The sequence below is a fragment of the Xiphophorus maculatus genome, chromosome 22 (assembly GCF_002775205.1).
Source record: "Xiphophorus maculatus strain JP 163 A chromosome 22, X_maculatus-5.0-male, whole genome shotgun sequence".
Lineage (NCBI taxonomy): Eukaryota > Metazoa > Chordata > Actinopteri > Cyprinodontiformes > Poeciliidae > Xiphophorus > Xiphophorus maculatus.
In genome coordinates, this window is record NC_036464.1 from 1979064 (window position 1) to 2001560 (window position 22497).

Below are 22497 nucleotides of genomic sequence, written 5' to 3' on the forward strand. Positions count from 1 at the left end.
AAGAGCACAGACAAATATCCCGGCTGATTCAAAAAATAAAAATCAGAGTGAAGCAGGAGGAAGGAAAATCAGTTTGTGATGAATGTTTGCATGACACAGACACATTAGTCAACAGCTTTTTAGTCATGGACTTAACAACTAAATCCTTTCTGTTCACTGCTGATCACACTGACGGCTGACAACATCTGTCCACTCTCTGCTTGCCCTCAGACAGCTGGAATTAGGACAGGTCAGGGACACTGGGCGGGGACAGAATGAGACCGAGAGACACAAAAAACATCCTGCTGACGGTCATTGTTCAGTCTGTAATCACTGCTTCACAGAAACAGACAGATGGATTTTTCATCCTTACAGATCAGTTTGATGGTTTCATAGCTTTTGGTAATGCAAAACATTTTTTTGTATTACTAACTCTCCACATTTTATGCACTCAATCACTTTGTGATCACTTTCACTCAGATGCTGAACAAAACTTTTATAAGTCTCTAATTTATTAACATCAGCTAACCATTATGTTTGATATGTTCAGAGACCATGTTAAGTCTAACTGGTTTTTGGACAAACACCAAATACCTGTTAGGTGTCTGAAACGTTCTTCATCCTTCAGTTATTTCTCCAAACACTTGACTTGATTTTAGTTGCAAAACATCAGAAGGAGTCAAAGAGTCTTGGTGTCTGTCGGACTCAACGAGGCGTCTAAATGCTAACTGGAGTTTTACCAGGTAAGATAAAAATCTTCTGGAAATATTATTATTGTAAGAGGGCCACACATTATTTTCTACATTCAAAATCAGTTTTAGTTTTTGAAATAAAAGGAATCCAAATTAGAAACTGATTCTGAAATAAATAGTTGAAGATGAATTGTTTGGATAAACAGTCCAATGAAAACTGACTTGACACCAATCGGTTGGGTTTGAGTCGTTTTATCAGTCAGAGAAAACTGGAGCAAATGGAGTAAATGAAGCAGTAATGAAGAATGAGAAAGTACTTAGAAATGATTGGGACAAACTGATGAAGTGGGTGAAAAGAGTAAATCTCCTTAGGAGAATCAGAAACCAACTGGCCTTCCTGTCCTCAATATGATCCGAGTGAGTGGCGCTCGCATCAGTGCAACATGCCTCTGTCATAATCTATCCTAAAGTGGACTTTGGTGTTAATGGAGGTCAGTGCAGCTCCAGCTTAGAGTGGTTTTCTCTGTAGACTTATCTTGTGAAACTATTCTATGCAGCTTGTGAAAACACTTGGACCCAAATCAAAAAATGAGGTCATAGTGTGTTGTGTGGAGAGCAGACGGTAAAGGGATGAGCAGAGGCTGATTGTCTCAACCGTCTCTGGAACAACAGTTCTACTAAGACCTGTTCACCCTGGATTAAAACCGGCCGTCTCAACGTGGTGCGGTCAGGGCAAATTTACAAAACCTCATTTCAAGGTACAAACGCAAGAAAGTACCGTTACAAGGAAACATGCAGGCAAGAACAAAAATATTAAACTTATTTTTTATGAGTTGAGCTGTGATTGTTGTGTCATAAACCAGATGAAACTATGAGCCTCTGATTGACTGTCTTCCTTCTCAACATTAACAATGATTTTAGGGCCTCATATTTTGGTGTAATTTGTTATTGTGGAAACTACTCCCAGTAGAGAACCCATCATATCCTAAAGGAGTCACAATTCACACACCATTTATTGGCATATCGACTAATTCTCATTTGTTTGAGCTCCTTTTATGGCGCGATCATTATGGCTGATAAAACATCAGCTGGACACAATGTGCAAACCACTGAGAACATTACAGGAGCATTAGCTTACAGCTGTGGACATAAAGAGGCTGTTGGTGTCATATGGTGTGACCAGTGAGTTTAAAACTTTCTCTTCTCATGATCCAACATCAACAGATGTCACCATGACGACACACTAAGACCTTCTTATCGATGATCAAAGTGAGCTAAAAACTGCCTGATCTTTACTGGGACAGAACCGTCTTAATATGGTCAGGAAAACATCTCTGCAGATCCCCCACATCCTGGACACAAACTATTTAGACTTTTAACTTTAAATGCACACTACAGAGCATTACTTTCAATAATCATCTATGTTTTGGCCCCATATTTTACTCCTTTATAAAGAAGACAAGAGTCCGCTTGGACAATTCAGCTGGATCTGGTTGTATTTTAAATGAAGACATTCAATCAGTAACAGAAGATGTTGAACATGTTTCAGGAGATTTTGTTAACCTGCAGCTTTCAGTTTCAGCCCTCAGAGATTCAGCTGCAGACAGATCAGGAACAAACAGCGACAGCAGTAACACCATAACCAGCTTCACGTTTCTCACATGTCAAATTTCAAACAAAATGATCTTCACAGTGAGAGAAGAAGCATAAAAACATTGCAGAATTCAAGAAGAGGCCATAAATCCATATTCTGCATGTTGTATTTGGTTTAAATAAATACCTCAGTGTTCCATGTTTAACAGGAGTCACATTCAGCGTTACAGAGACACAAAGAGCTGAAGCTAGAAAAGAGACGACCAAAACACAATTGGATTAAATCCACAATAAGTCGCCTGTTTGACTCTGAAATGAAATGTTTGTGGTCCAAAGACCGAAGCTGGATCTTAGTTAAAGCAGAAACTTCCTTCAAACTTCCTGGTAACTGACTAAAAACAGAAATGATGATAAGCAACAGCTTATTAAATTCTCCCCCAAAGGCACCTTGTGGATTTTTTTTATTTTATTTTACCTTTTTTGTTTTAAAGCAAATAAGCTGTTTTCTCTGTTTCAGCAGCAGCAACATGAATGCACATGTTGACTGCTGGAACTTTGAGAAATCCACAAAATATGTAATAAAAGGTGGGAAAAGTCTCAGAGGAATGCTGCGATGCACAAGGAAGCATCACAATATGACAATAAATATGAAGCAACACAACACAGACGGTACCAAGATGACAAGGAACATGTACCAGCAAAAACAGAAGTGCTCTGAATATTATGAAATAAATAAAAGCCATTCAGAAAATCAGACTTTAACAAGGAACCAGAGCAAAAATGCCACATTAATATTTAAATGCTCTCCATCGTACAAACAACTCTTTACAAACTTTATTCATTTAATCAACAGTTCCTCCGTCCAGCTGACTGAGTCGTCTCTCTGTGAAAGGGTCATTTCTTTCTCTCAACATCCTCAGCGTGTCCTTCACCCAGCCACACCTCATCGACCCGGTGATGTCACATGATGATGTCATACAGTCTGCCGACCCGGCCGAGCCACTCGCGCAGCGCCTGCCTGACCCGCGAGTCGGTGACGTGGCAGGAGAGCTGGCTGAGGCACGGGTAGAGCGCCGGCTGGAGCGCCAGGAAGGTGGAGTCCGACAGGAGGAGGACCTGGTTCAGGAGGGTCAGAACCATGTTGGTCCACGCCTGCAGAGAGAGACGGGTCAAAGGTCAGAACTGGAGCAAGCTGGAGGGAGCATCAACTTGTTGCAACACATGTTGCAACATTTGTCCCAACTCCAGCTGCTGTGGTTTTCTTCCACTCTGCTCTGAGTCCAACCAACAGAACCTTTTGAGCAACCTGTTCCCCTCCTGGCCTGTGGGGGCGCTGCACCAAGAACCACTGAAGGAAACACGGAAACTTTTAAAAAGTCATTGAGCATAACTTCCTTCTTCAGAAATTGTACACAAAATTGGAGTGGTGTCAGACTTTAGATGTTGGAGGATTTCACTGTTGGTAAAAAAACTACGAGGCGTGTGTGACATATAAATAAACTCTGTGGGCGATCTGACAGGTGAAACAAACCCTTCAGTTTCAGTTTTAAAGAAAAGTAATGAAAGTACATCAGAGTTTGTTTGTTAGCTGTAAAATTCGTCTCTCCTCCCTCACCTGTATCTGGGCCTCGGAGTCCCTCAGGGAGACGCTGTGTGAGCTGATGGTGGATCCTGACCGAGGCCTCTTCTCCTGCCTCAGCACTTCGGGCCCCGCGCTGACCGAGTGCCTGAGCGGGGGCCCCTGCTGGTCCACCAGCTGCTGGGGCCTCTGCAGCTCCACGGGGCCCCTCCTGTCTCCTCCCACCGCTCCTCCCGGCGCCACCCGGCCCTGCTCCTTCATGAACAGGTTGATGTGGCTCTGCTGCACCGGCTGCTGCTGCTGCACCGGCTGCTGCTGCTTCCTGCGTTTGTACTCCATCATCAGCTTGTTGATGGTTTTGTCCGTAGCGATGGTGTACAGTTTGTTACCGGCGTTTTCCCACCATTCCTTCCTCCTTCCGGGCGCGGCGCTGCTGGGAACTCCTCCTACCGAGCTCCCTGTGATGCCGGAGTCTCTCTTTTCTGCTCCGGTCTGGAAGTGGTGCGGCAGACTGCCTGTGAAGCTGGAAGATTTAGAAATAGCTGAGAAGATGAATGAAGGTTAAGACATTTAGTTACAGAATGTAGACTTTATAAAAATAGTTTTTTACATTTCTGTTAAAAATGTCACTTTTTTCACACAAAAAAAAGTCGAGTTCCTCTGTCTTCACACAGTGCGAACTGCAGAAATTCACCACTCAGTCAGAAACAACCAATCAGAGCCAGGAGGAGGGTCTTAGTGCTGTCAGTCATGATAGTGTACGCACCACTCACACTTTCTGCTGCACTACAGCTGGTTCACTGCATCTGAGGCTGCCATGAATGCTAAAGCTAGTTAGCATAGCCACAGATGACGGTAGATAGACATTTTTTTCTGTAACAGTAAGTTGTTTCTCTGTCATTAGCACATTGAGCAGCGTGTGCACATGAGTAATTTACAGAGCTGAGACACTCCTGGATCTGACTGGTTGTTTTGACTGATCACTGCGGTAGAACTGGAAGGAGAGTTTTTTCATAGATTTTACCTCATGCAATGCAACATATTATCAGTTTAAACAAATTTGTAAAAAATAGATTTTTTATAGAGGTGACATACTGTAGCTGCAAGTTCATTAATCATTAATCAGTAGCAGGAGAGATGTCAGACCTGAATCTGGGGCTGGGTGTTGGTGTTTCTCCAGGTGAAGCTGCACTCAGATCTACTCCCTGACCTCTGACCCCTCCCTCCTCTGAGGGCGTCCCCCTGGCGGAAAAGCCGCCGGCTGACGACGGAGTGGAAGTCTCTGAATGGAAGAGAGGCAGGAAGAAAACGTGATCTCCTCCTGACCCCCCGCCTCCTCTCAGCAGCGGCGTCTCCTCCAGCGTGCTCTCCAGGTCCCGGTGCATCTGGATGTAGCTGTTGCACAGATCCATGCACACTTTGTAGAGACGCTTGACCAGCCAGGCCCAGTCGGCGCCCCCTAGAGGCTGGACGCTGAGCGACGGGGCAGGAGCCTGCCACTGATGGCGCTTCTCACGGCCGCGAGGGGGGCTCACCTGCCAGAGGAAACCGACTCAATGACCTGACTCACGGCAAGCAACTGAAACCTGAGATCTAAACGACTGAATGAAAAAAGAAAAATGATTTTCTTTCTGTTTTAGGTCAGTTAGGATGATATGAACTTGTTTGGAAAAGAGTTTTAGCTATTATTTTCTTCTGAGAATATAAAATATGAGATGGACAGATTCAGCGACACTAAACTTCATAGTAACCAAATGAAACACAAACAGCTCCACCAATCAGGCTCCATGTTTTTGTCACCTGTGCTGTTTCTTCAAAGATATCTTCATCCTCTGAGGAGGCGGAGCCAGGGTGGGAGGAGTCAGAGTTGCCTTCTTCTTCCTCATGCAGAATCCTCTTCACCTGAACATAAACGTTTAATTAGGAGAAAATGTTTTTTTCTTATTACAAAATACTTACTAGTAAATGTTTTAGGTGGAAACTGATGGTCATCAATGTGTGACTTGTGGACACTAATGTATTCAGATTATTACACTTAATAAATGACATCAATTCATATAATCCAAACATTTCAAATACCTGCTCTAAATGTTTTCAGTACGCCTGCAGACAGTAAGGCAGGGAAAAAATCTGACACATTTCTGATCTATAAATACCTCTGTTGATTATTATTATATTAACTCTTACTAAACTCCAGCTGCAGGAAAATACTGAACTCATTAAGGAACGAATGAGTTCCTTGAACTCCTCCAACACAGGCGGAATATTTATTATATTCTTGTTCATTTCATCACCGTCTTTTATAGAAAGAAAAGGTGAGTAATTAATTCAAATCTAAAGATGTCTGAATCAGGCTGAACATAACTTTGGTTTAATATTTTGATGCATTAAGAAACAGTTTTGGCTTAATGCTGAACTGGGAGAATGAAAAAGGATTTAACTATTGAATTTAAACTGGGATCAGTTTTTGCTGCTAAACATCAGAATACTCTAAAATACGATGTGACCCACAGTCAATTTCAAAATGGTCATTTAGAGCATCAGCAGGGATTACTGAGTGACTCTGAGGTCATTTTGCTGATTGGTTCCCACCTGCTGGGCGGTCATGCTCTCAGCCTGGCTCAGCGTGGCGCACAGCAGCGCCTGGAAGTACAGGTTGAAGCTCATCGCCGACTGACGGTAAAGGTTTGCTGCTCCACAAACACCCGACACCTTCATCAGCAGGTACTTCAGACCCGGCCGGGTGTCAAAGTCCCGAGCCGTCCTGCAGAGACGACACCAACGCACCGGTCAGAACCGCTCTGAACCAGTACAACCTGGCTGTCCCAGTTTATGTTAAACACAGCAGCAACCTGTAAGAGTCCAGCAGCAGGTCCAGGATGATGGCTAAATTTGTCATGGAGATGTAGCGCAGGAAGCCGGCGGTGGGTCTGCTGGGGTCAGAGGTCACAGGGGTCACCCGCTCGTTGCCTTCAGGCTGCTTGACGAACTCCTCCAGCAGGATGTCGTAGAGGTTCTGGAGCAGGACCTGATGGGAAAGCAGGCTCACCACGATGGTCCGGAACGGGATCCTGGAGGAGGGAAAAAAATGATAAATCATGTTCAGTCGGTTTTAACAATAAAACTAAAATCTTTGTCTCAGCTTTCTACAGAAAAATCAACTAAAACATGATTTTAGATGTAAAATAAAAATAATCACATCCCACTGAATCACTGTTATTCATTACGTTTATTAGAAACATAATGAGGTAAGCTTTGAAAAATATGATGAACAGAGTTACACAACACTTTATCCTAATTATATTAAACATGTAGAAGATTTCAGAGAAGCAGCAGGTAAATTTTTATATAAGCTCTAAAAACTGTAGATGACAGCGTAAGAATTGTTTTGGTTGAAAACAATAAGTTATGGATTGATTTAAAAGCTGATGTGAAGCCGGATCAGAGTTAAAGGTAGATATTTTTTAATCATCAGCAGCAGGTCAGAGAAGAGACTCATTCTGTCATCCTGTCACTCAGACAGGAATGTTTAATCTGCTACAGTCTGTTCATTTTCTGCGTGTTGTGCACTTCTGATGGTGAATGATGCCGTGTGATTATGAACACGCTACAGATGACTGCTGCATGTGAGCATCTGTCTCTCTAATAAATCTGACAGTGATGTCAGAAAACTGCCTTACCCAATTTTCCTGCAGCACAGCAGCAGAAAGAGAACAGAGAGAGTTCATGAGACAGACATGGAGAGAATAATCTCAGCAGCACAACCTGGAGGAGACACTGATTTGGATTTAACAGAAAACCAGAAGCAATGTGCCAGCTGGACAGAATGTCAGTGAGAACCAGCAGAGAGATTTGATTTGGGGTTGGAGAATTAAAACATGCATCAGTGAGTGAGACCAGGGTCCACCTCTTCTGAGCATGCCCGTTGGACTGCTGGTCAGCTGGCAGCTCGATGATCAGCACACAGGACTGAGCATGCTCAAAGCCGTCCTTGTTGTTGGGCGTCTTTGGAGAGCACTGAGTGTCCAACATGAAGACCTGAGACACAGAGAGGACATGACTCAAACGTTTCTGGATCATCCTCTGCTCTACTACAGTCTTACATGCCACACTCATCTATTTAATTCATTTAATGGAAACAGTTTGTGTAAAAAGTTAATGTCTCATTTAGTTTTAGGATCTGTTAACCGACCTGCTGAGCCATAGCTTTGATCCTCCAGTACTCGGCCTCAGCCGATGGAGAGTGAGACGGAGCCGCCACCTTCACCTCACAGGCGTCTCCAGAGAAACTGTCAGAGCCGCTATGAAAACACGCCAGAAGGTTCTACAGAAACAGACAAAAACAAAGCAATCCCCGTCAGAAATCTGCTGATGTGATGAGTTTTCTATACATTCTGCTGGCAAGCAGAACTTCAGCTACTCTCATCAAACCAGAGTCAATGGAGGATGTTTGTCCATCTATGTGGAGTCTGGTTGCATTGTTAGCGGTTCCAACAGGACACACCCTGAAGAACTCCAGAATATTCCCATCCTGGAACGTACTTCCCTGATCAGCCACCTGATCAGCTCCAGTAATACTCTCTCTGGGTTGTAGATAAATATTGTGTTTACTCTGGATCAGGCATGACCTGAATGTGTCACAAACAAAAGCAGCTTTTCCATAAAGCTTGTCAAAGGTCACATGATCAGATGTCTGAGGCATGAGCCACTTACTGCAGATTTAAGCTGCGAGTGAAGCAGAGGATGACTGTCACATCCAACCTGAGACATCACACATCAACTGTCCTGACTTTTATTAACTTCAGCTGTTTGTTTTGTAATTTTCTACTAATAAGAGACACGTACAGTAAAAATCAGTAAAGCTGAAGGCGAGCCACTCATAACTCAGCTTCACAAAACCTCAGAAGCTGATTGGTTTTACAGCCAATGGCAATAAAAAGACTGAGACCTAAAACACGACAATATGTCAACATAACGAGCGTCCTGCAGCGATGCACAAAGACTGGCAGGATCTTGTCTTAAATAATAAAGACACATTAATCAATAAAAATACTTAATAATAAAATAAACTTTCCAACTCAATTACTGTGCCTTACAAAACACTTTGTGGTATAACAGGCACAAACTTTGTTGGGATTTTATGAGATGGACTTGCAAAGTAGAGAATAATTTTGAAAAAGAAGCAAAATGAAGTTTTAGTATTTTTAGGTTTTAGTTTTATTCAAAAGGATCACAAGAAGCTGCTGGTCATTATTTTGATCTTTGTTCCTACATCAATTAGCAGTGAAAAAGGCTAAAGATAAATTATATAATATCTGAAATGTTCCTTAAAACTGATCCGACTCACAGAGCTGGACTGGATGTTCCAGGTTGTTTCAAACCCCAGAGGAGCCGTTACACTAAAACTCCAAAAATACAGAAATACCATGTAGCACTGAGACCGTCACACCAACTTAGAAACACAAAATGATCAGAGCGTCACTGTTACTGTAACTTTCAGAAAATTCTACCTTTACATGAAGATGAGGCAAACCTGTTCCTATCAGAGCATCTCTGAGCTGTTTGATATGGATAATAAAAGACATTATTCCTGTTTTAAAATTATTTAATTACATTTTTTTTAAGTTCATCTTGTGTGTTTTATTTAATTTTTTTAAGAACATGTTGATTATTGTGAATATAAAATTATTTGATCTGTTGAGGATTCAGGAAAAAAGCCATTGACAGCAGGATCAATAGATGTCATCATCTCTCTTTCTGAACCACACACACACACACACACACACACACACACACACACAGGAGGTTTAATCAGTAAAGCTGCTTAGCTGCAGTCAGGCAGGAATATTCCAGAGTCAGATTCCTGTTGAAGTCCCGTCTATGTTAACCGGAGCCAGGAATGAAGTGGATCAGCAGGGGTTCGACTCACTGAGGATGTTCTCAGTAAACCCAGACACACACAGCAGGTGCCGTCATCAACAAATTAACACAAAGTCCTCATAAAGCCGAGCCTGCTGGGGTTTAATCAAATGAAACAGGCACGAGAGCTCGGTACCATCTGATGTTTTAGTTCTGGGTCAGATGAAGCCTTTCCTGCATGTTGTCAAAGAAATCAAAGCAACTTTCATTTCGGTTCAAATCTGAGATAAAAACGATGTTTCATTCTTACTGGCAGCAGTAAGATGCTGCTTTTTGAAATGTGAGAGTATATAATATACATTCTGTCTGTAGTCTTCATATTCTCATTTGTCTTGTATGAGAAGACAGTGTGAAGCCTGGATAGGCTTCATTATTATGATATTCACAATAACATGTTTTAAAGAAGTCATTATGCCTCCTTTTGTTCAGCCTGTTGAAGCTTTATTTTCACTTAAGGCTGAATGTTTTGGTTTCTGACTTTAATCCGTTAAAATGAAACAAAAAAACAAACAATGTTTTGGCACGAAAAGCTGCAGGACGAGAGAGAGAGAGAGAAACAGAGAGAGAGAGGGAGAGTTAAACTTCTGTTTGAAAGCCTAATGTGAGCATTAGTCGCTAAAGAGTTCTGATACGTTTTGCTCCAATCAGTTTCAGATGTCTTGGGTCAGTTTAATCTGTTCTTATGCAGTTCTGAGTTCATGCAGCCTTGTTATCTGTATCAGCTGATGGTGTGTGTGTGTGTGTGTGTGTGTGTGTGTGTGTGTGTGTGTGTGTGTGTGTGTGTGTGTGTGTGTGTGTGTACCTTCACAGGCTCTAATGTTGCAGAAAACGCATCCTGCAGAGCGCAGCAGGCCAACCTCCACATCTCCTCTGTGAACACCGGACCCACAGTCACCAACACGTACCTTCACACACACCGACACACACAAAGACACACACACATGAAGCAAAGCAGTTAAGAGTCAAGACAGAACATCATGTCTATATGACTGGTTCCCATGGTTTCCATGGTTCCCACACTGGTTTTACATATTATACAACCATCTTTGTCCTGGAGGACATTTTGTTTAAAGGTAAATTATATTAATAAAGGCACCTTCATATCATGTCTCTGAAGATATACAAAATAATTAGTGTAATATTTCTGTCATAAAGTATATATATAATTTTGCTCAGTGGACAGAGAACAAAATATCTGCTGCAACTGTTCATGATAAAACCTTTAGACCAGATGGGGCCCAACTGTTTGACCTGCACAGGTCAAAATCGACAAGCTGAGAACTCGAAGGGTTATTTTTTTACAGCTAAAGATGCTAAATAATTTTACAGTGAAATATTTTCTTGTGACTCATGAAGCCAGTAGAAAACGATGGTCTGAGTGCCGACCTGATGCAGGAGCAGCCCACTCTGGAGATGGTCTCTGCAGGTTCAGACACGCAGGCCACCAGCAGCTTGAACAGATCCTTCAGCATCAGGTTGATCAGAGACTCGTAGCCGATGTCTGCAGAGAGAAACAAACAACCAGACTGTAAACACAACCGTCCAATCAGGGAGGAGAGGAGGAAGAAACAAGACATCAGTCATGCTCCATTTCCTCCTGATCACATCAGGAGAACCTCAGTGAGAATCAGCTCTGTGGCAGGACAGGTGGAGATTCACCTGAGTGGATGAAGCTGTTGACGTGTTCCACCACCAGCTCACACGACAGGCCGATGGCATGCTTGAAATTCGCCGCCGCCACGTCCCAGTATGAGTGGTCGCCATGGCTACGCTGCAGCCACAGTGACATTACAGGAAGCAGCAGCTGGATGACAGCGAAGATGGCGAAGCCCGGACCTGCAGGTGGTGTGGAGCGGTCAGTTTGTTAAACCGCTGAGGGTAGAGACACAGGAAGGTAAAACCCTGAACAATAAAGCATTTAAAGCATCATTGTTTAAGATATGGATTTTATGCCATGTGCTGCACTCCTTAACATCTGCTTCATACTGAACTCATATGCTGCAATATTTGAGTCATCAAGGTGTGCATCATTGGCACAGAACAGTTGATACTTCCAGGTTTTATGAAATCCCAACAAACGTCTGTTTTTTATGCAGATTTATGAATATTTAACAATATTCCAGGTGTTTTCTGTAGACCAGACAGTAAAGCCAGAGAGGTTCTGCTATGTTCCTGAGCGTCACCTGGAACAGCTGTGACCTCTCTGAGCAGCGTGAACAGCAGCTCCAGGGTGGGGGGCTGGTGCTGCCGGGGGCAGTTGGACACGGCGGCGGTCAGCTGCTCCAGCAGTAAGATCCACACCTGGATTAAACCTGCAGCGCAGAGGAAACCTCAGCTGGACCCCAAACAGGAAACGAACTGGGAGGAACAGGAAGTCTTCTTCACCTGTGTCGTCGTCGAACTCTTGCAGGACGCAGTCGACTCCGTCCTCGCTGCTGACGGAGCGCTCCTGCGACCGCAGGGGCAGATTGGCCAGCCGGGCGCCCAGGAACACCGGCTTGGACGGCATCTTGTAGATCTTAGCCAGCAGCTAGAACCCAACAGAACCTGATGAGAGGCAACAAACTGCTGCGACGCAGACAAAGTAGGACAGGCGAGGTCCTACCTGGGAACATTTGTGCAGGTAGTCGAGAGCCGGAACGCAGAGGTCAGTGGAGCTGAACCCGGACACATGAACACAGTCTCCAATCTCCTTATAGTCCACCTCTCCTGCACACAAACACACAGAAAACTGGCATTACGAGCAAAAAGTGATGCACAATTACAACAGTCACATCTAAAGGTCAAAAATGAAATGAAAGTTCTGAGAAATGTTAATCCCAGCTGCTCTGAACAAAGACATGAAACAGGCAAACGCAGGATTCTGATTCCATCAGGAATAAATCCTGTAGGTCTGGAAATGTGAAGAGATTAAAAAAAAAACCAAACCCACCCAGGCCTTTGACAAACTTCAGCAGACACATGATGTAGTCTGTGGCGGCGTTGGCGAACACCTGGATGTTGTCTGTGTTGATGAAAGCTTCGAAGACGTCAAACACGGGAGCCTGGGACTTCCCTGCATGGAGCGAGAGGCCAGAACAGGAGGAAATAATCTGAACTGTTAAACTGTCTGTGATAACCAGCGTCTGTCTCCAGTCTGCCAGTTTACCCATGGAGTATTCTCCCAGCAGGTAGTCTTTGGTCTCCGCCCTGCTGCTGTGGACGGTCCTCAGGGCGCTGAACAGAGGCCTCCACCCGGACAGGATCTGAGGGGAACACATCTCCACCAGCTCCCCGATGGACGTCACCACCTGGGGGAGACGACCGGGTTGGAGCATGTGGGTGGAACCTTCCCTGTGCTGCGGCAAACCGGACCGGACCGGACCTCACCTGGTCCTGGACGTCCTCGTCACAGAGCTCCAGCTGCATGATGTGCTCAAACGGCCTGAACAGTGCCTCGTTGAAGTGGAAGTGTGGAAGCTCCGCCCAGCTTGTCAGAACCTCGGTCAGAACGTCGTGGATGAAGGAAACAGCCTTCTGGGAAACGTGGCGCTCTTTGTGACAAGCAGCCTGGAAACGAAACATTTTTTACCCCCCAGAATGCAAAATAAATCATAAATCAATCACCACAGAAACACAAAATCTTAGAAAGTATTTTTGTAGTGCTAATAAATAAGACAAAACTAACTTATAAGTAACTTTTCAGCAAGATATAGTAGTTTGTTATAGTCAATAATTCCTTAATATTGATGAAAACATTCTAGTTCCACTGGCAGATTATTTCACTCATATGTGAAATAATGTCTTGTTATATTAAGTATTGACCTAAAACAAGCTCCTCCTTGCTGAAAAGTTATTTATAAGTTATTTTCAAGTGTTCTAAGATATTTGCAGTAGAATCTCGACCAAAAATACTTGGTAAGATTTTAAGTTTTTGCAGTGTAATTAACGGAGTGATTGAGGAGAAACGAGACAATCGGAGCAGAAAGAATATTTCAGAAGACCATCTCCAGTTCCTCTCTGCTGCAGTTCCCTACCTCCACCAGGTGGGGCGCCACCACGCTCCAGGCCCTCATCATGTGCAGCAACGGCCGGTTCTTGTTCCTGACGATCCTCAGCATGGCCTCTCCCAGACGGTAGAGATGCAGAGCGCTGCGGCGCTCCGACGTCGACTTGGCTACTCCTGAACACAACCAGAGAAAATCATGACGGTTTCCACGACAACAAGACAGTCTGAGCTTGAAGATGATTATTTATTCTTTACATTGATCATTATCTGGGATATTAACATTACTTTGAGAAATGACAGTAATCTCATCTTTGGTTTCATCTGTCCAGAGGAAATTTGTCCGTTCGTCAAACCTAATTCATGTTTCCATGTTTTCAAACTTTCTCCTTCTGCCACACTTGTTCGGTTTTTTCTGATTGTTGTGTTATGAACTTTTAGTCCATTAAAACCTGTAGAGTCTCAGGAGGAGGGCTCAGAGGTTTTTATCATTTCTCTGAACTTGGCTGAATCTGCAGGACTGGTTGGTTGAATCTCCAGTCCACTCAGACTGGAAGCTCTGAAATATCTTCCTCCTAGAAATAACCTGAAATGACCTCTGACCTTCTCTTACTGCTGGTGACTTTCTTCCCTGGCTCTCTGTCAACATGTTTTTACCGTCTCTGTCCATGTTTTCTTCCTGACTCCTCAGGCTGTGAGTATTCTCCCTGAAGTGACAGAAACGTGTGTGAACTTTTGCAGGTTGCGTTTCCTACCCGGCATTGCCAGAGAGTAATCTCCGGTCTCTGTAGCCGAGTTGAAGAGTTGAGACTGAGAAGCTTTCCTGAGCTGCTGCAGGAAGCCGACCAGACCGACCAGGTTCAGCTTCGTAGCCGCTTCCTCAAACAGCCTGGAACACACACACACACACACACACTCATTACCATCATAAGGACAACAGGAAGATCTGAAGGTTCTCTTCACTAACGGGCGTAAATGCAATTAATTCAAGTTTTTAATAATAATGTATTAGAAGTTTTCTAATCTCAAATCTCTGGAGATTATGGTGTGAAAAGGATTCTGAATTACATGAAGAACATTACAGATGACCCTCATCATCCTCTTCATCAGACTCTCATACAACAAGACAGTGGCTTCAGTCAGAGGTTGCATTAAAACCACTGTAACACTGGCCTCTACAGGAGATCCTTCTGCATCTATAACAACTAGTTGAAAAAACTTATATAATAATTTTATTCTTCTGAGATTAATAAAGTATTTTAGAATTGAATTCAAACTGTGTTGATGTTTAAAGCAGGAATTTATAGAAACTAAGTTACAAAAACCATTTGGAATAACTTTATAGGAAAACTATAACATTAACTACTTAGTTATGAAAAATGTCTTCATTTATTTTCTCTTTAATGGCAGAAAGATGCCTAAATATACCTTAGAAGATCAAACTCATATTAAAACATTTCAATATTTTAACCTGCAAATTAATCAATGAACTTCAGACCTGGAAACAAAGAAATACAAAGTTTTCCTTTGATGAACTCCAGCTTTTTTAGTAAAATAAAATCTATTTTGAAATGTTTAGTTTGAAAATGGAGCAAATGCAACATAACCAGGATGTCCAGATAATTGGTGACCAGCTGCATAAAGAGCTGCTAAACTGAGGGTCATAAATGAAGATGCAGAGAAACGGGTCCAGCTGTGTGTGAGGACAGCCTTTTGGTCTGTTTACTACTGTTTGGCGAAAGTTTCACATCAGAAATGTGTTCAGTCCATCTGCTCCAGAGGATCAGAGAGAATATTCTTTATTCCCTGCAAAAGCAGCTCGGATAAGTGCTTACATAAGAGATGATCCTTGGTCTAAGCAGAAGCACACACTCACAGAGGCAGCTTCACTTCACAGTGTGTGTGTGGGCGTGGGTGTGTGTTTTCGTGCGTGTGTGTTGCTCATTCATATTGAGTCGAATGTTTTGCACATGCGACTGAAGGACGTCAGCTGAAATCTTGACTCTGTTTCTCAGAAAACTCCCTGACTGTTACACAAACTGACCTGATTTTATGAATTTATCTGCATTATGATAACTTGTACACATAAAAACACTTTCATACACAGAACCAAGCAGGATTCACTCTACTGCCACCTGCTGGGTGTACTTCAGCACAGCACCTCATGGTGGATGCTTGATGCGACACTTTGACCCTCATAAATACATTAATAAACCTGTAAAACACACTAATAAAATGTGTTTTAACTGAAATCACAACTGTAGAATGAAAGCAGTCTAAGTCAGACTCCAGCATCACATGGTTAAAACATCACAGCCACTTCAGAGCGAGGTCCAACCTGTCCGCCTGCGTGGACAGCGTGCAGACGGCCTTGGCGGCGCCGGTCCCCATCATCAGGCTGCCGCTCCTCAGGTCCAGGCCCCGCCCCCCTCTGCTGCTCTCCTTCAGCAGCTCCTGGATGGACAGCGGCTGGATGACCGGCTGGCTCAGGCTCAGCTCGGCCGCCTCTGGGCTTGGATCGCAGCTCAGCTCCAGACCCAGGTCCACGCCGGCCGCGCCCGCCGCCTGCTGGCTCTGCTGGGTGATGGTGGTCAGGGAGGACGGCTGCAGGGAGCCGTCGCTGAAGTGGGTGTGCTCCAGAGAGCTGATGTACTCCGTCACCCTGAGACAGAGCCGGACCGTGGTGAGTCTTTATGACTTTACGGCTTCAGCAGGGTGAGGTTTGGGTGTTGGTACCTGAAGACGTGTGGCCAGCAGTCGTGGTTGTGGCTGCCCATCTCTAAGCCCACGTTCAGGATGGCGTCCATGCACAGCACATGAGCCGTGTGGAGGCGGACTCCCTGCGGACGGCCCATCTGCTCCAGCCGCTGCTCAACGCGCTGCTTCACTGTCAACAGCAACAAGACGGCAGAGATGGAGCAAAGGCATGCAGGACGTAGACCTGAGCTCAGCTCACATCCACACATGAAGGAAGGTTTTAAAACGGATTCCATTCAAGAGACTTAAAATGAGAAATTTGATCTATGACCAGTTTTAGGAGTCAGGTCCTCAAAAGTATTCCAACTCTGAAGTTTATTAAAGTCTTTACAGTTATTTTCATTTTTATGTTATGTGTTTTTTTTCTGTAATGACAGAAAATTAAGTTTTTTTTTTACTTAAATCTACTGTTATCACAGATTGCAGCCACTTTTTAGTTATCCACATTCCTGAACATGAACACTAACAGACCAAATGGCTGGTCAGCTCCAAATGAATATGTGAAGGAAAATAATTCATATCCATTAAGTTTATTTTTAAAACCCAAACATAAACTGTGATTGTGTAGAAAGTGGAAACAGGTGTTAACAATTCAAATGATTTTCTGCTGTGAAACATGTTTTCTTGTTTCTCTCATCAAAACTTTGTTTACAGTCTGTAGAGAAATCTATCAGCGTTTCTTACTGCAAATTTATGAAGCCTCCCATGATGGAGTTTATGCATATTTAAATGTTTTTCTAATAGTTGGGGAGCATCTCAGCAATAACTGGTGGTTAAACAGAACTCAGATGTTTCTATTTAGGCTTTCACAGACTATATTCTTCAGAAAAAGGACTAATTAATGTTCGCACTTTGCCATGTTTTACTGATTTCCTAGTAAATTAACAAATTAAATGAACATGATCCCCTCTGCTACACTGAAAACTAGAACAACTGAGCTGCAGCCCTGCATGATTTATTCATTAAAAATATTTGTCAAGTCAGTTGGAAAATGATGTTGAATGTATTTACAAATCATTAGCTGAAATTTCCAGCTTTGTTTTCCAAATTGGCCACTAGATGTCAGTAGAGATCCGTTTCTTACTGAGCCATCCTTAGTCATGCACACAGAGTGAGATTAGCGTCTCACTCTGATATTTCTGAATTAGGAGTTTATATTAAAGGCGTTTCATTTGGAGAATTTTCTCTTTCGGATTTCAAGCCGTGGATTTTTGTACAAAGCTTCTTTAATGAAAACGATCCGTGCACGTTTGACGCTCCAGATGGCGCTGTCATACTCGGTACCTTGTGTGATGGCGTCTCCCATCTCTGCCACCTCCTTCTCCTCCTTCTCCTCCTGCACACAGGAGGCTGCAGCCATCTGGGCTAAAGCTGATGCACAGTTAGCAGCAACGCCTGAAAGAGGAAAACGGCCAAAAAACATGATCAGCTTCAGTTCATGGTCAGATCAAAAGAGGAAATGTCTTTATTGTGTTTTCTAAAATTAGTATTTGTTCCACTGGTGTAGAACCAGGGATCAGAAATGAAACTGAAACCCAGCTGAGGTTTGACACCATCTGTTCATTCATATTCATTCATCTTTCTGTGATAATTACAACCTGGATTCCTCAGTGATAATTAACTGGTTCTGGTTATTATTCACCATGTTTGGTTAAAGTGAAATATTCCATCACTGACAGACAGGAATAAACCAAAAATCTAAAAAAATTAACCTGAGAAACAATTTTAACTTAGTCAACAAAACTAAGTTAGCTTGAGAGGTTTTCTCCTGGGAAGGAAAACAGTCATCTGTGTGTGAATATAAAATCCCTTTAAAAGCTCCCTGCTGTCAGTATAAATCCATTCAATATATTAGGAAGATGGTTGCAGAAAGAAGAAAACAATATTTAGTTTCAAACCTCCTGTTGAATAATCTGAGGTTTTAAAACAATTCATGAAGAAAAAATGAGGAAGATCTCTTTGATATTTTATGACCACAGCAAAACCTTTCTCTGAATCTTATCAAATGATCAGAACACAATGATTTGGGGTCTTTAGTGAAACCTTTAAACTTTAGATGAGGATGATTCTCCAAACTGCAGGAACAGCCACAGCAGAGGCGTCATCACTTCCTGTTCAGATCAGCCTTCACCGGCAGAACCGAGCAGGTTTCTAATGCAACAACACAAACTCACTCAGTCACTGATGGAGTTCCCCAGGGGTCCGTTTTCAGACCCATTCTTTTCATATTGTCATAAATATTTTATTACCACAAAGTTGTATTTTATTGGTATTTCTGTGTTTTTTATGTTCTGCAGAACAGGAAGCTGTTGTAAAACAGCAATTATACTGAGAGAGGCTCAATTCCTTTTCCTGTTAAAAAAATTAATAAGTCATTTCTATTCAGATGACACTAAATCTCCCCTGTTGCCTTGTGATAAACTGGTGATCAGTTCTGGGTTTACTCTGACTGTAGGAGATAAGCGCCAGAGCCCTGGGATCCTCCGCAGCTAAACTGGTATGAAAAATTGAGGTTTAGATATTATTGTTGTTGTTTCTGACTCTACATCAGTTGATTGCTTGAGTTGTTAAAGAATCCTAAGTTTTGCCTTCTGAAGCACCTGACAGCGCAACAAAGTCCAAACAATGACAAACAGTCAGCTAAGTCTGAAACTCTGCAGGCCCTGGCACCCAGCAGCACATCAAACCCTTCTTCACACTCATCACTACGCCATCCGTCTTGCCTTCAGGACCAACGCTGTGCTCCTCGTGACCTTGTGGTATCCAGACATAAATCTCAGCCCGCTGGCCGGCTACGTTTTCCTGACAGAGCTGTCCAGGAACGCCCTGACCGCTCTGCTGAATCCCTGGTTGTCTTTAAACTTGATTTATTACACCCATCCCTGTTTCTGCAGAAAGAGCAGACACAGGTCAAAGGTTTCACCCACCAAGCGCGCAGCTGAGCGCGGCGGCTTTCCGCAGGCCATCCAGACTCAGACAGATGGTGTCTCTTTCCCTCTGGCTCTGCTCCTTCAGCCCCTCGGCCCCCAGGATGAAGGCCAGGCCCTTGGAGCTGCCCGCCATGCGGCCCGTCAGAGGCGTGGACAGCACATCAATCAGGTTCCTCCACACGCCGGTGAGGATGAAGCGGGAGAACACGGCACCTGATTAAAAAGAAAGGAGGGAGAGAAACCTGCAGCTAGCATCACAAGCTGGTTTCTGATCCTGAAGAGAAGAAAAACGATGATGTCATGAGGCGTGACTCACGGTTAACGAGTTTCTGTGGTAGCACTTTAATTGAAGGACATAATAGCTGCCGTGAACATAAAGGAGTTTTGTATTATCATAAGCATCATTATTTACTGAATAATGCAAAGCTGAGAGTTCTAATGCAACATTTAGTGCAGGTGCCATGTCAGTTTTATGCACATCTCTTCAGATAAAGTGTTAGAAGACTGCAGATGAAGTCACTGACTCATTCCTCCATATCTGTCTTCATCTTTTTATTTTCTATCATCTCTCTCTTCTGTAGGCTTTCTTCATTGATCTCTGATGACAGATTCAAAAAGAGCTGGCAATATTTTAAAACTATTCCTCATAATTTAATAAAGTATCCATTAAACCAAATATTTATTCTTTCTGTCTAGACAGGAACAGCCAGCTCTGCTTTCTAATCATGTAAAATCACTTATACTTAAACAATACACCTGATTTTGTTTAAAAAAAAAACTGTTCAGTTTAGGATAATTTGCTGTTGCAGGAGAAGAAAAAATATATTCTGACTTTCTTAAAATTAATTGTTGATATTTTATGGAAGTTTCTATATTTTCAGTGTCCAAATTGTAAATTTTGACACATAATTTCAAGTAAGTAAATATAAACTGCATGTTACTGAATGTTTTCTTTTGATGGAATTTATTGCTGATATGCTAAAGACATAAACCCTAGACATATCTAATGCAACATTAAGATATTACTTCACTATTACATATCAACACATATGAAGTAAACAAGATTTATTTATAAAGAAAATGATCTCAGAGCTAATTATTTATTGGTTTTGTTTCTCATCCAGCCTTCAATGCCAACGTTTGGTTCAGCCTTCAGCTATTAAGTTGAAGGTAATTTTCTTCCACAGCAGAAAAACTTGCAGGAAATTTGCTGTTATTTGTTCAAAACACAATAAAATTTTATGAGAAGCAAATCAAAACCAGCAATAGGGGATCTGAGCATCAGCCTCTTGGTCCTCACAGTAAAGCATTAGCATGAATGCATGACTCTAAACAAGATGTCCGCCTTGAGTTACAGACCTGCAGTCGCTGTGTCACTTCCAGGCCTCTCAGAGCTGAGCGCTGATTGGCTGGACGGCCTCCGGATCATCTGACCTCCAATAGCACTGCTGCCCAGGCCGTCGATGTCTGAGACAACAAAAATAACTTGCATCAAATATTCATTCAGATATTTGTCTTTTGGAAACAATCCACTACATACATGTTTTATTTTTCCCCACAGTTGACCCATTCCTAAACTCTAAAACTGTAAGAACTTCAGTTTGAAGTTCAGTCCCTTAAATACAGAGTTACAAGGAAATGGAAAACAATCAGAGACCAGCAGGATGTGCAGATGCATGATTCCTCTGGAGAAAATTATCAGTAAATATAGCAAAGATTGCCATTTATAAACAAAATGCAACTGCAGCACACTGGGTTTATAATCTACTGGGTTCTCCAACATGAGGTTTTCTTCTCTGGTGAGTTGGATTTCTGTCTGAAGAAGCATGAAGAATATAAGAAAAGCAGCTTTTCAGGGAGACCTGTCAGCATGGTGATGAGCGGCAGCGTGCGGTCTTCTGGTGAGCACCAGTACCCGGCGTCAGCCAGCAGGTTGCGCTCCAACACCTGGTGGTGAAGCTCCTCGATCCAGGCCTGGCACAGAACCACGAGGACTCCGCTGCTCTGGATCAGCCGAACAAACTCCTTCTGCAGAACATGAAGGGAAACGCTCATCAGCTGCGCAGAGCCTCAGGAGAGAAGCTGTCGCTGTGGCTCTGCTCACCAGGCTGAGGGCGGGGGGAAGCTCTCTCCGCCTGTAGTAGTCGCAGCAGCAGAGCTTGAGGTTGAGCAGCAGAGCGTAGTACGACACCAGGTAGAGACCGTCTGCGTTCATCAGAGCCTGGCAGCTCAGAGAGTCGCCCAATTCAAAGCCTGGAGAGTGAATCCCACCTGAACGAAGGAAACATCGACACCTAGCTTTAGAGAGCCAAACAACAAACTTTAAAATTCATTATTAAACAGTAGAACTTCATTTGAGCCCTGACAAGCACTCACAAGGCCACTGCTTTTATCAACTGAGACACAGACAAGAATTTAAGCCAACAATCAATACAGAATAAATGGTATATAAATGGTATCTTAGAGAATGGGAACCTTCTGATGTTATCCTGTCATTTTGATGCATCTACTGAGTTTCATGTGAGATCTAAGAGGCAAAAAGGAGCCGGAAAAATTCAGACCAAATAGTATAAATAGGAGTGAATTTACATCTGAGTTTGTCTCTTGGACTCATTTAACAGAAAACTGAGGGAAAGTAGACAAAAATATCCAGTTTTTCATTTATAAACTGAACATGAGGAGGTGAAACTGTGAGTGAAAGGAATTTAAATCCAAAAGTTTAAGAACATTTCATACGTTCAGGACCATCATAACATTCTGGCCGAACATCCAAAGGTAAAAAAACTAAAAGATTTGTTTTTCCATTACAAATCATGACGGATAATTAACTTCACAGAAATCTTCTGCAGTAGCTGAGTTCGTTTTATCATCTGTGAACTCTAAACTTCGTCCTCCAGAATATTTGATTGCTTGAATTAAACAGTGGAGACACTAGGAGCTGCTCAGTCAGCTGGTCAGTAAACATGCTGTTTGTTACTGAGCAACCCAAACAAAGTCTGTTCTGTTCTACAACTACATCATCATCTCACTGAATCTCTGCTGATCCCTCTTCCCTTCGCTTAC

The 22497-nt window shown here is 42.9% G+C and overlaps 1 protein-coding gene across 2 annotated transcripts in view; it reads right to left on the bottom strand.

Moving 5' to 3' along the window:
• Positions 1–2141: 2141 nt before the first annotated feature.
• The window catches only part of arfgef3 (ARFGEF family member 3), a 37294-nt gene continuing 16938 nt past the window's right edge, over positions 2142–22497 (bottom strand). Inside the window, exons 16-42 of one of the 2 annotated variants that reach the window (XM_014471440.2) lie at positions 21539–21705; positions 21297–21462; positions 20794–20901; positions 19432–19647; positions 17789–17899; positions 16484–16634; positions 16086–16409; positions 14503–14636; positions 13779–13924; positions 13132–13311; positions 12911–13052; positions 12695–12817; positions 12368–12471; positions 12148–12292; positions 11946–12074; positions 11422–11598; positions 11149–11263; positions 10565–10667; positions 8036–8167; positions 7751–7881; positions 7524–7532; positions 6696–6914; positions 6436–6607; positions 5644–5745; positions 4990–5378; positions 3880–4366; positions 2142–3416 (exon numbers count right to left, since the gene is read on the bottom strand). In XM_014471440.2, coding sequence (XP_014326926.1) covers positions 3225–3416; positions 3880–4366; positions 4990–5378; positions 5644–5745; positions 6436–6607; positions 6696–6914; positions 7524–7532; positions 7751–7881; positions 8036–8167; positions 10565–10667; positions 11149–11263; positions 11422–11598; positions 11946–12074; positions 12148–12292; positions 12368–12471; positions 12695–12817; positions 12911–13052; positions 13132–13311; positions 13779–13924; positions 14503–14636; positions 16086–16409; positions 16484–16634; positions 17789–17899; positions 19432–19647; positions 20794–20901; positions 21297–21462; positions 21539–21705 — 4574 coding nt within the window. In that variant the 3' untranslated portion in view covers positions 2142–3224. The remainder of the gene's footprint in view (positions 3417–3879; positions 4367–4989; positions 5379–5643; positions 5746–6435; positions 6608–6695; positions 6915–7523; positions 7533–7750; positions 7882–8035; positions 8168–10564; positions 10668–11148; positions 11264–11421; positions 11599–11945; positions 12075–12147; positions 12293–12367; positions 12472–12694; positions 12818–12910; positions 13053–13131; positions 13312–13778; positions 13925–14502; positions 14637–16085; positions 16410–16483; positions 16635–17788; positions 17900–19431; positions 19648–20793; positions 20902–21296; positions 21463–21538; positions 21706–22497) is intronic. The other variant, XM_023327890.1, reaches the window with a different exon arrangement.